The sequence below is a fragment of the Scyliorhinus canicula genome, chromosome 3 (genome assembly GCF_902713615.1).
Source record: "Scyliorhinus canicula chromosome 3, sScyCan1.1, whole genome shotgun sequence".
NCBI classification, from domain to species: domain Eukaryota; kingdom Metazoa; phylum Chordata; class Chondrichthyes; order Carcharhiniformes; family Scyliorhinidae; genus Scyliorhinus; species Scyliorhinus canicula.
Genome location: NC_052148.1, coordinates 151,540,706 through 151,553,384, shown reverse-complemented (window position 1 = coordinate 151,553,384; position 12,679 = coordinate 151,540,706). Strand labels below are relative to the sequence as shown.

Here is a 12,679-nt window from a genome sequence, read left to right as displayed (position 1 = left end):
GTATTTGAGTGCGCACATCATAAACAATTAGAAATAGCTGTGCTTTTAAAACCCGTTGATATACAAGTTTGACTCCCGTTACCATAGGCTATGGGAAAATGTTTAAAACGGCTTGTGTACACGGTGGTCTGCAAAAGCTTTTGATAACAATCTTTGCTCCACATAAAGGAAAGTGTTGGGAACCGCTGTGTTTAAGCCAGCAGAAGGTTGGAGCGGGCAATCAGAACAAAAGGGAATGACTATTTCTCTCCAGACACAGTAGATCTGCATCCAGAGTGGGAACCATATTCATGCATAGTTGAGTCAGAGAATGCATTAAGTTATGTTTAGGGTTTTTTGCATATATAGATGTATCTGGAAGTCCTTGGAGCAGTGGTTGGCGTCCTGGGCTAGTGAGTGGGCCACATGAGTGGGCCTTCATCTCAATGGGCTGCAAGATTGAAATCAGGCTTGCTCACGAACAATGACCCCATGAATAAGATTAAATCCATTTAATAACCACTGAATATTTCATAACAAGTTATAGAAAATGCTCAATCATTTATATGTTAAATAGAACCATCATGAGCTACAAATGGTAAAAACAAAATGAATGTTTACACTTTGGACACAGAGAAGCACACGGTTCTCCCAGTCAATGTTGTGTGTAATCAGCATGCAGCTCACTTCACTTACCTTTGCTTTACCTGCCGATCACTTCAGTCATACTGACAGGAAAAAAGTATTCGGACGGAAATCAGTCAAATATGATAACCCTGCACTTGGGCAATGATCAACAACTCGTGGGCTGCACTCAAAATCCAGATGGGCTGCATGCAGACCCCGAGCCACAGATTGTTCACCACTGCCATCAAGCAGATCAAGGAGGTTTAGAATCAAGACAATCTGGATAGTGGTCTCAGGATAGATTTTCTGCACATTGGTTTGTGCTACAAATACAAAGTTTAGATGGTGGATAGGTTTTGGGACAGTCCCTTCAGTGATAAAATGGAGATGTGAAGATGTCATGTCACCAGTTCTGAATTCTGCCCAACATCAACCCTAGGTGGCTTGGTTGTTATGAGGTCAAATGGGACCCCAAGTCAAGAGGCCTGCTGACAGATGCAAGTCTACAGTGGGTAGGCTGTTACGGTGAAGTGTTAGGAACATGATGTTTTATAAACAGTTGGACTTTAAATAGTCTATTTAATTCCAAGATGAAGTTAGGGGCCAGAGGATAGCTATTTGGTATTTCTTGCTGGACACAAGGTCCATGTGCTCATGTTGCCATGAAGATGAGCTTGGGCACAGGAAAAGTCCATATTAAGCAATTGTAGTCTCGGGTTAGAGGGTTTCCTAAGACATCACAAAACAAGCTAGTCCTACACCTAAAGCAAGGAAAATGCTGACCCATTAAAAAAAGGTAAAGGTAGTCCCAGATGACCATTGGCTGCTTTCTGCTTTTAAGGGGAATGCTGACTTTTGGCGATTTAACCGGAGGATCACCACACCTCAGGTGTTAGGGAAAGGTTGAGAAGGTGGGCCTTCATGAATAACCCTATGGTTACCATGCAGAACACGGGTGGGAGCTCACGCTTCAACTGAACAGATTACGTTTGTTATGATCTAAACAAGGCTGGATGATTTGCCTAGACAGAGCTAGTGAGAAAGAATCTCCAGTGTAACCCTGACAGTGAAAGCGAGTTCTGGGGCTAGAAACTACCCAGCTGGGAAAGGAAAAAGAAGCAAGCCATCGGGAGTAAAAATTAAAAAATAAAGTGTCAGCTTAACTAAAAGTCAAATGGAGAATTCCTTTTATGTAAAGTACTATTTTCCTATAAAACAATTGTTCAGTCAATGTTTCATTTGGTTTATTTGTTACAGAAAAATACTTAAAATTTGGAATCTTGTCACATGATCCTTCCAGCTAGCCACTGGAAATTCAAATACATTTTTAATGCTATCAGTCTCCACAGAGATCACAATAACAGAGACCACCAAGTATAAGGAAACAGTGATGATCTTGGGCTGCCTAGTGTACAAAGACTCACAAGAGTGTCAGGAAAATGATGGGTTGAGGCACCTGTTATTTGACCGCATCGCAACTGCTCTGATTTGTATGTTCTGTTCCAGTGGGAGATATCTTACTACTTGCAATGTTAGTCCAGCATTGTCTATTTTCCCTCACAGTCGTAACTCGGAGCTGGCAATTTCATTCTTTGCTGTCTAGTAATATCAGGATTGTACTCAGCTTCTATCGTCAGGGTTTGAATGGACTTAATCATGACTTTGCATACATAAGCAGAATAAGCAGCCATTAAATGTAATTGAAAGGGGAGGAACAGTTAAATCAGAGCAGGAGACAGTACTGGTTAGGTCAGAGGCAGGAAGGCAGATGGAGAAATAAAGAAAGTGAACCAGGTTTCTGTCCTGAATGTTTGCGATGATCAGTCAAACATCATGCTTACTGGGTGATAGCAATATGCTGGTCCTGGATATCTGCTAAGCACAAGCAGTATGAAGCTCAATAATGAACTTATTGACTGGCAAGGCCAGACTGCTAAGAAGCATAAAAGGAAAATACAGCAAGATGATACAGACAGAAGTTATGAACCTGGAATTTACAGTAGTGAATGCACTGAAGAATCAAAGAATTACTGTGCAGAAGGAAGCTATTTGGCCCATTGAGTCTGCACCAACCCTCTGAAAGAATACTCCGTCGAAGCTCGCTCCCCCGCCTTACCCAATAACCCTTTAACCCAACCTACACATCTTTTTGGACACTAAGGGGCAATTTGATATAGTCAATCCACCTAACCTGCACATCGTTGGACTATGAGGATAACTGGAGCACCCAGAGGAAACCGCCGCAGACATGGTGAGAAAATGCAAACTCCACACAAAGAGGGCAGCAGTGAGAGGTGAGTGGGGAAGGCAAGATGTAAAGAGGATAGAAATAATTTACAGAGTGATATTCACAGTTTGAGTACATATGCAGAAAATTGGCAAATGGAATTCAATGTGGGAAAATGTGAGATTGCTCATTTTGGAAGAAAGAATGAGACGGCGGACTTTTATTTAAATGGGGACACTGCAGAAAGGGGCTTGGGGGTCCTTGTTCATGAAACTCAAAGCTAGCAAACAGGCATAGAAGGTAATTGGGAAGGCAAATGGAATGATGGCTTTTATTTCAAGGGGGTTGAAGGATACAAGTAAGGGTTTGCTGCAAGTGCACAAGGTACTCGTGAAGCCACATTTAGAATACTGCGTACAGTTTTGGTCCCCTTATTTAAGGAAAGATACATCATTGGAAGCAGTACACAGGTTTACTAGGATGATCCTGGTTATCGATGGACTGCCATATGAGGAAAGATTAAACAGATTGGGTTTGCGCTCCTTAAGAGTTCAGAAGAATGAGAGATAATATGATTGAAACGTATAAGATTCTTAGGGTTGACCGAGTAAATGTTGGGAGGGTTTTTCCACTAATGGGAGTGTGTCAGACCAGAGGGCATAGTCACAGAGTAAGGGTGTGCTCATTTAAGATGAATTTGAGGAAGGATTTCTTCTCTCAGAGTGGTGAATCTTTGGAATTCTTTACCCCAGGAAGCTGTGAAGGCAGAGTCCTTGAACATTTTCAAGGCTGAGATTATTGGTTCCTTATCAGTAGGGAAATTAAGGGTTACGGAGAAAAGGAAGGAAAGTGGACGTAGTGAGTGTTAAGATTAGTCATGACCTTATTAAATGGCAGAGCAGGCTTGAAGGGCTGAATGACTTGCTCCTGTTCCTATTTCTTATATGGTCTTAATGCACATTGCTTTATTTTACCCATTTTGTTGATATCTTGTGAACTTTTATTGTGCCACCACAGCTTTGGAAGTCAATCCGTTCAGAATTCGTCAATTACTTCTATCTAACTTCATTTCACTCAGAGCACTAATCAACTTTATTCAGCTGATAGCTTGTAGTGCTGCAAAGTTCAATTAAGATACTCCCGAGGGTAAAACAACTTTACTTATAGGTTTACTTGGCTGAAAAACTAAAAGTTGATACTTACAATCTCTCTAGGTATATTTGTCCAATAAATGAGTGATTTTTCAACTCTGTTAATTTATTGCTGCTCAGGATCCTGTCAAAAGAAAAATCAAAAATTAATAGCCAAGAATATCCACTGATTTTATGTAGTGTTACAGTTAGCTATAATAGATTTTTAAAACCTGGTATTTGGCATACACTTCCTTGGCCACATTTATCATAATTGGTGTGTCACAATTATTTTCAGTCCCACTCTGTTAACATTTGTAATGGAAACATTTTTTATTGTGGTGAAAGTATTGGCATTGCCCGCCACACTATTAATTACAGACCTCAAGTGACAATGTTCCAATTACCTATTCCTATCACCAAAATACTTTGTATCATGCTGCAACAGAGTCTGCAAGAGGCAACAGCCATCTTCGGCCTTCAATAAGGTTCAAATAAGATTGCAATACTCTTGTGTTATCATGAAGTTTTCTATCGATACGTTTTCTCCAAGCTATTTTATAACTAGCTTAAATTAAATCTACTGATAAAATGTGTTTCTGCCATCTTCACCAACAGAGAATAGAGTGAGAGGAAGAAAGGTGGAGGAGAAAGAGGGGGAGGAGGGGTGCAGAGAGGAGAATGGTGGTGGGGGAAGGAGCAGGTGGAGGGGAAGAAAGAAAAAGCCCAGAAAGGTGAAGGAAAAAGGAAGAGGAAGAGCAGCAAAACAGATAGGGAGGTAAAAGCAGAGAAAAGTGATATGGAGGACGAAAACAAGGTTTAAGATGGAGGTTAGAAGTCGAAGGGTGTCAGAAGGTGCAGAGGGAGAAAGTGTCAGCGAGGATCGAGTGTGCTTGAATCGAAGATGGAATGGCTACATGTCTCAGTCTTGGGAACCAGCACCTCATTGGGAAGGGATTTGGGAGCATGGAACAGTGGGTGATTGCTGGGTGAAATGTTTCACATAGGTGCAGAGTGGCACTTCAATGGGGGTTAAAAAGGTCCGAGTGAAAAATAAGAATCAAAGGATCTGAAAGATGGGACAGAGTTTGGAGATGTGTCTCAGTTGGAGAGTGGCAAAATGTCTCAGTGCGAGTTGCCAAAATCTTGGGCCTCATTGGTGGTGGAAAGAATACTCAATTGATAAGGCAAATCTGTGTAAAAGGTAAAGGTTTGTCAACACTGATTACTGATACGAGTTGGGGAAAAAAGTGTGATTAATGGGATATGCATACAGCAATTGTTTCAGGTGTGGGGGGATTAAGTAGGCTGCTGCTTCAGCTAAACTGGGGGGGAGGGGGGGTGAAAGAGAGAGAAGAGTTAAATTGATCACTATATTTTAAATAAAATTTGACATGCATCGACTGTTTTTCTAAACCACTGACAAATTGGCATGCAATGTATATGATTCAGGTTCACTCGAGTCTCAGCTCTGGGAATTTACCACTTGGAACAACAGTTTAAATGTGAATTATTTTTCTTAATAAAGATTAGGAGCTATTTTAAAAATTTAAACACATCAATTTTCTCAATGCTTAGACGATCTTAACTTATTGTACTTGGGGCAACACCAATTTATTCAGCACAACCTAATTTCTTTATAAATGTGAACTGCCATAATTTGGTTAAGTTTCACTGATCCAGTACATTGTTTCAAAAGAAATGTTTTGAAATCTCAATCTGCCAGGTTGGGTGGAAAGTATAGTTGTACTGATCCTTGATGGTAATTTGGTCGGGTCACAGTACTATACGACAGCACGTGGTCATGTAACATTACTCGGGCCCAATACAAATTAGCCGTCATGTATATCTACTTCACATCATCATCTATTGGTATTATATACAACAAATTATTGTGATTCACTTATGTATTTTAATATGACTGATTAATTCTCAGTCCTTTTTTTTCTACCTATACATTGCTTTGCCAAATGTGTTTGTTTTCATTCTTTCTACAACTTGTTTTCCATTAAATTACTTTTCTCCAACAGTGACAACCTATTCTATTTCTCACTATCCAAGCAGCTTATTACTCGAGCAACAACCTCTTTCTGAAAAGCCCAAATGCTGCCACTGCTGGAGAAATCAAAATTTTACTTATCTATTCAGTATTTTCCCAATTTATTTCCATTTCTCTAAACGAATCATTCCCAACTACACTGACATTGCGAGGGACATAAGAGCACAAGAGCAAGGAGGTTACTTTGAACTTGTATAAGACACTAGTTTGGCCTTAGCCTATGTCCAGTTCTGAGTGCCATACTTTTGGAAGGATGTTTAGAATGCAGAAAAGATTCACTGCACTGTTCCGGGGATGAGGAACATAGTTACATTGATACATTAAGAAGTTGGGACTGTTTTCCTTGGAGAAGCAAAGGCCGAGAAGCGATCTGTTAGAGGTATTCAAAATCATGACAGTCTAGACAGTCTAGACAGAGTGGATGGGGAGAAACTATCAAGAACACGAGGGCACAGATTTAACATAATTGTCAAAAGAAACAAAAACGATATGAGGAAAAACTTTTTTCACACAGCGAGTGGTGAGGTCTGGAATGCACTGCCCGAGCATGGTGGAAGTGGATTTAATCGAGGCTCTCAAAAGGGAATTATATTGTTTTTGAAAATTGGACAATGTGCAAGGTTAGAGTCAGAATCTGACAGCACAGAAAGCACCTTTGGCTCATCGTATCTGCGCCAGCCATCAAGCACCTATTTTTAATCCCATTCTCCAGCACTTGAATCTGGAGATGGCAAGAGAATGGCACTAGGAGAACTGCACTAGCGGAATTGCTCATTTGAAGAGTCAGTGCAGACAAGATGGACTGAATGTTGTCCTTCTGCACTCTAACAATTGTGATTCTGTGATGACAAGCACATTCCCACTACCATTTCCTAAAGCATAAGGATTCCCCAACACCATTTTCTATATCTTTCCACTGCCCCAGAAATCTACAGCTGTTTTTTTATTTAGTCTCAAGATCTTCCCCATCAACTTACCTTATTTATTACATTTTAGTCTGCAATGCCAGATTGCATTTCTTCCTCTTCACTTGCCAATTTATTTTCTTTCTCTCCAGTTTCAGAGGAGTTTTAGTTAAACGTTTTTTAAACCATATTTAATTTCACCTTGGGCTCCCAGAAGCCCAAGAGGTCTGCTGCCAAATTTAAGCAATCACAATTTCTTCCCCAGCTACTATGGCTTTTTACCCAAATCATTTTTTTCCAATTATTTCATTTAGAACAACCAGTCATGTCGAATTACATAAAACAAACCGATGGGTGAAAATATCAGCCAGAGGGAATCCGGTGATATGTAAAACTGAACTTGGGCCCTGATGATAACTGCCAAGTGGGAAGGAAACAGGGATGAATTCCAAAATGAAGGCATGCAGCCTCCTTCAAATACATTAGTGACTGGCCCTTTACCAGAATGCTAATCAGTCTCTCACGGCCCAAACCTTCCGGAAGTGGGTGGGTTACCCATCTTACTACTTATATCCCAACATCTGCTCAAGGGATTGAAATTTCAACCTTTACCAGCTCCCAAAACCAGTGGCATAACTGGGGGGGGGGGGGGTGTGTGTGTGTGTGTGTGTGTGTGTGTGGGTGGGGGGGGGGGGGGGGGGGGGGGGGGGGGGGGGAGGAAGAGTCCAGCTCAAATCTAACATTCCCTCTGCTACAAATCTGTACCTATAACGAGACTCGAGCCAGAAGTGCCAGCCTTGGTTATATTAATTGTTTATAATACCAAAATATATGTTCTTCGTGTACATTGTTTTTGTTTTTGAAAACATAATATTCGCTTCACATCACCTGGAGGTGTGTCTTCAATCGCTCACCTGCTAACATGCTAATAGTTTATATGAGTGGTTCCCCCTGCCCAAATTGTTATACTCCTTCACCAGACCAGGATAGTGGGTAGATATCTGGTTAGGGACCAAGAACATTTTGCTTAAAGTAGATAGTTTAAGATTCAAGATGCTTACTAAGTGAATAAAGGCACAAGATCTCACAATTCTGAACAAACAAAAACGAAATATAAAATCTTAGACAAATAAAACAATTTAAAATATGCACCCATACAGTAATATTGAGGGTAAGTATGAGGTACATAGAACATAGAACAGTACAGCACAGAACAGGCCTTTCGGCCCTCAATGTTGTGCCGAGCAATGATCACCCTACTCAAGTCAACGTATCCACCCTACACCAGTAACCCAACAACCCCCCCATTAACCTTATTTTTTTAGAACACTAAGGGCAATTTAGCATAGCCAATCCACCTAACCCGCACATCTTTGGACTGCGGGAGGAAACCGGAGCACCCGGAGGAAACCCACGCATACACAGGGAGGACGTGCAGACTCCACACAGACAGTGACCCAGCCGGGAATCAAACCTGGGACCCTGGAGCTGTGAAGCATTTATGCTAACCACCATGCTACCGTGCTGCCGATGTGAATTGACAGGCAAAAAATGGTTGAAAACAACACTACAAAATAAATAAGAGATATGATCAAACCCAATTCCATGGATTTCTCAACAACCCACCCAGACATTCGGCCCATTATAAGCCAGCCAATCTCACTGAAACGGTCTTTTGCACCAAGGTTTCTAGTTTTCTCCCTTGATTCTCCTCAAAGTCTCCACCTTGAAAAGCTTGCCTTGGAGCCATCTCCAAAGGTCGCTCCCACTCACACAGCTTCAATACGATCCATTTTGCAGGATTTCAATCTCGCCTTCAGAGATTCTTTACACCGGATCTCAGTACATTCGAGTTTCACCTTCCAAGAACAATTTCAAGCAGAATACATGCCATTACGTTAAAGAGGTACCTTTGCATGCAGCACGGGTCACCAACCTTTGACTGCCTTCTCAGATCATCAAGGTTTCTCTCATAGCCACTTCACTTCAAATCTGCTCCTCGCAGTTCTGCCTTCAAATCGGGACCTATTTATTTGTTCCTTTTTCCGAACAGGACCTATTTCTGTCCCCTTTCTTTATCACTTCCCTGGGGCCTCCTTTTAGAACCTCTGCCTACCCGCCTCATTGGTTTCAGACCTCTCCTTGCCCCCATCCTGTGTACCATTCCCTGGGACACCTACTTGTTAATGGCTCACTGTGGCAGATCATCCGACTTGCATTTTCGCACCATTCTTCCTTTTTTCCTTCTGCACAGGCATGCAGGGCCAGTCTTTAACTTAAAGATCATAAAATAATCACACTCTGCATATGTGACCATTCCACAGCAAGCACATGCACAGAAGGCCCATGGCTCATCAGGAATCAGAGTTCCCTACCTCTGACGGCAAGTATATGCTTCATTATTATGATGATTCTGGACCAGACCCCAACATTTGCTAGGAAAACGGACAGAAACTTTTAAATCTGTAAAGCTGTGAGGAAAGGATATTTCACTGCACGAGTGACTCCATGCAAAAAGTAGGGATATGGTACATTAAAACAAACTTTATTATTAACACAGTATTAGCAAACACAGAAATACTTGTTGCATTGAAATACCTTGGGACGCGAGGAGAGACAGACAGAGAGCCAAAAAGAAAGACAGAAAGCCAAAGAGAGCGCCGAGAGAGAATGAGAGGGCGCCAAGAGAGAGAGAGAGAGAGAGAGAGAGAGAGAGAGAGAGAGAGAGAGAGACGAGACGCAGAGAGAGAGCCAGAGACCTGCAAGAGAGAGAATGAGAGCAACGAGAGAGAGAGAGCGCCGAGAGAGGAGAGCAGCGGGGAGCAGAGGAGAGCAGAGGAGAGCAGAGGAGAGCAGAGGAGAGCAGAGGAGAGCAGAGGAGAGCAGAGGAGAGCAGAGGAGAGCAGAGGAGAGCAGAGGAGAGGAGGAGAGAGAGAGGAGAGGAGAGCAGAGAGAGCAGAGGAGCAGAGAGAGAGAGGAGAGCAGAGAGAGAGAGCAGAGTGCGCCGAGAGCAGAGAGAGAGAGAGTGCGCCGAGAGCAGAGAGAGAGAGAGAGTGCGCCGAGAGCAGAGAGAGAGAGAGGGAGCGGCGAGAGAGAGAGAGAGAGAGGGAGCGGCGAGAGAGAGAGAAAGGGGGAGCGGCGAGAGAGAGAGAAAGGGGGAGCGGCGAGAGAGAAAGGGGGAGCGGCGAGAGAGAAAGGGGGAGCGGCGAGAGAGAAAGGGGGAGCGGCGAGAGAGAAAGGGGGAGCGGCGAGAGAGAAAGGGGGAGCGGCGAGAGAGAAAGGGGGAGCGGCGAGAGAGAAAGGGGGAGCGGCGAGAGAGAAAGGGGGGAGCGGCGAGAGAGAAAGGGGGAGCGGCGAGAGAGAAAGGGGGAGCGGCGAGAGAGAAAGGGGGAACGGCGGAGAGAGAAAGGGGGAGCGGCGAGAGAGAAAGGGGGAGCGGCGAGAGAGAAAGGGGGAGCGGCGAGAGAGAAAGGGGGAGCGGCGAGAGAGAAAGGGGGAGCGGCGAGAGAGAAAGGGGGAGCGGCGAGAGAGAAAGGGGGAGCGGCGAGAGAGAAAGGGGGAGCGGCGAGCGAGAAAGGGGGAGCGGCGAGAGAGAAAGGGGGAGCGGCGAGAGAGAAAGGGAGAGCGGCGAGAGAGAAAGGGGGAGCGGCGAGAGAGAAAGGGGGAGCGGCGAGAGAGAAAGGGGGAGCGGCGAGAGAGAAAGGGGGAGCGGCGAGAGAGAAAGGGGGAGCGGCGAGAGAGAGAAAGGGGGAGCGGCGAGAGAGAAAGGGGGAGCGGCGAGAGAGAAAGGGGGAGCGGCGAGAGAGAAAGGGGGAGCGGCGAGAGAGAAAGGGGGAGCGGCGAGAGAGAAAGGGGAGAGCGGCGAGAGAGAAAGGGGGAGCGGCGAGAGAGAAAGGGAGAGCGGCGAGAGAGAAAGGGGGAGCGGCGAGAGAGAAAGGGGGAGCGGCGAGAGAGAAAGGGGGAGCGGCGAGAGAGAAAGGGGGAGCGGCGAGAGAGAAAGGGGGAGCGGCGAGAGAGAAAGGGAGAGCGGCGAGAGAGAAAGGGAGAGCGGCGAGAGAGAAAGGGAGAGCGGCGAGAGAGAAAGGGAGAGCGGCGAGAGAGAAAGGGAGAGCGGCGAGAGAGAAAGGGAGAGCGGCTAGAGAGAAAGGGAGAGCGGCGAGAGAGAAAAGGGAGAGCGGCGAGAAAGGGAGAGCGGCGAGAGAGAAAGGGAGAGCGGCGAGAGCACACGCGAGAGAGCACAAGCGAGTGCCTTCAGGACAACTGTTCCCCAAAAGCTGATGTTCTGTTCACGGCCATATCTACACTGACCGACTCAAAACTGGACTGCTTCAGTGCCTTGCTCCTCCCATTAATTATATCTTCCTCATCCCACTCAAATCCCACAACCTGATTACGTAGGTTTAACCACAACGGGCAGTATTTCGGTGTGCCCCTGCCGGCAGCGGGACCTTCTTGCCTGGCAGCCAGGCAATGGGGTTTCCCATTGTGGGCACCCCACGCCATCGTGGCATGAGTGATATGCCGGCGAAGTGGAGAATCCCACCGATGGAGGCTCCAGTTTCATGTCTCTAATTATCTACTCCCCAGACATGATAAAAATCCATTAGGGTCATCCTTTTACACATAAAAATGGTTTGAAAATAAGGATGATCTCATTTTTACAATATCATAATTACCCCTCCTGTAGCCACAGTAACTGCCAGTCTTTTAAACCAGGATTTTGTTTTTAAAAACCTTAGTGCAGCAGATACATGCACATACTAACCAAAACCTTTAACTATTACTGCACCAGATATATATAATTCAATATATATCTGAAATTCTTACATTCATCACAATCAAAATCTATTGCAAATTTTTCACAAGCTGGAAGACGGTAGCCTATCTACTACTCAATAGCTTTAATGAATTGTACTAAAATCAGCTTCAACTTATTCCCATTTTACATCTGCAACTTTTCTATTATCTGGATGTCTCAACATTAGTTTCTCACCATTTCAAATCAACCAGTGGAAAAACCTTAACATTCAAATTCATTGCCATTCAGTTATAGATACTCTAGTCTGACAAAAAGTTCAATCAATATTTTCTTACAGTACCGAAAATTCAGAAAATGGAAGATTTAGTACCACATTCTGTTCCCTTTGTATAAAAATCAGATTGGTCATTTTCTAATCACTCGGAGCATTTAATTTAAGAGTCCACCAAAACAAGGTCCACATCATAGCACCTTTAATATAAAAATCTTCCAAAATGACACAATCAAAGAAAGAAAAGTTTAAATAGGTCACTGAAAAATGATGTTTTGGGAAGCTCTTTTAAAGATGCAAGAGAAGTACGCAGGGCCTTTAGTCACCTTGGAAAAGTAAAACCGTCTCCCTAAGCCATTATTCCAAAATACAGTCTCGACAGGAAAGGGAAAAATTGTTGCATTAAATCCAGGAGAAAAATTGGTTTAGTCAAACATGTAGAATTTTACTACAAGTATTTGAAAGCCGTTTCCTTTAAAAAATATATAATTTTAAAGAAGGTTGGCATAAACTTCAAAAGCAAATTAACTGGATGTGAAGCACTTTGGAATGTCCCAAGGACATGATAATTCACTTTCGTTTTAGCTATTATCTGTAATTAATACAGCAATGAACTGTTTTTCATAATGTATATTCTGTCCCCTTGTGAACTTTACTTTCCATATGTCTTAAGGAGTCATTCTTAACTTCCTTAAATTTCCAGGGCAAGAATTTGTCATTTA

General features: G+C 43.6%; 1 protein-coding gene across 1 annotated transcript in view; it reads right to left on the bottom strand.

The window, feature by feature from the left end:
* Positions 1 to 12,679, bottom strand: part of adgra3 (adhesion G protein-coupled receptor A3) — a 200,285-nt gene that overhangs the window by 118,225 nt on the left and 69,381 nt on the right. Inside the window, exon 2 of the mRNA XM_038791486.1 lies at positions 4,037 to 4,108. Coding sequence (XP_038647414.1) covers positions 4,037 to 4,108 — 72 coding nt within the window. The remainder of the gene's footprint in view (positions 1 to 4,036; positions 4,109 to 12,679) is intronic.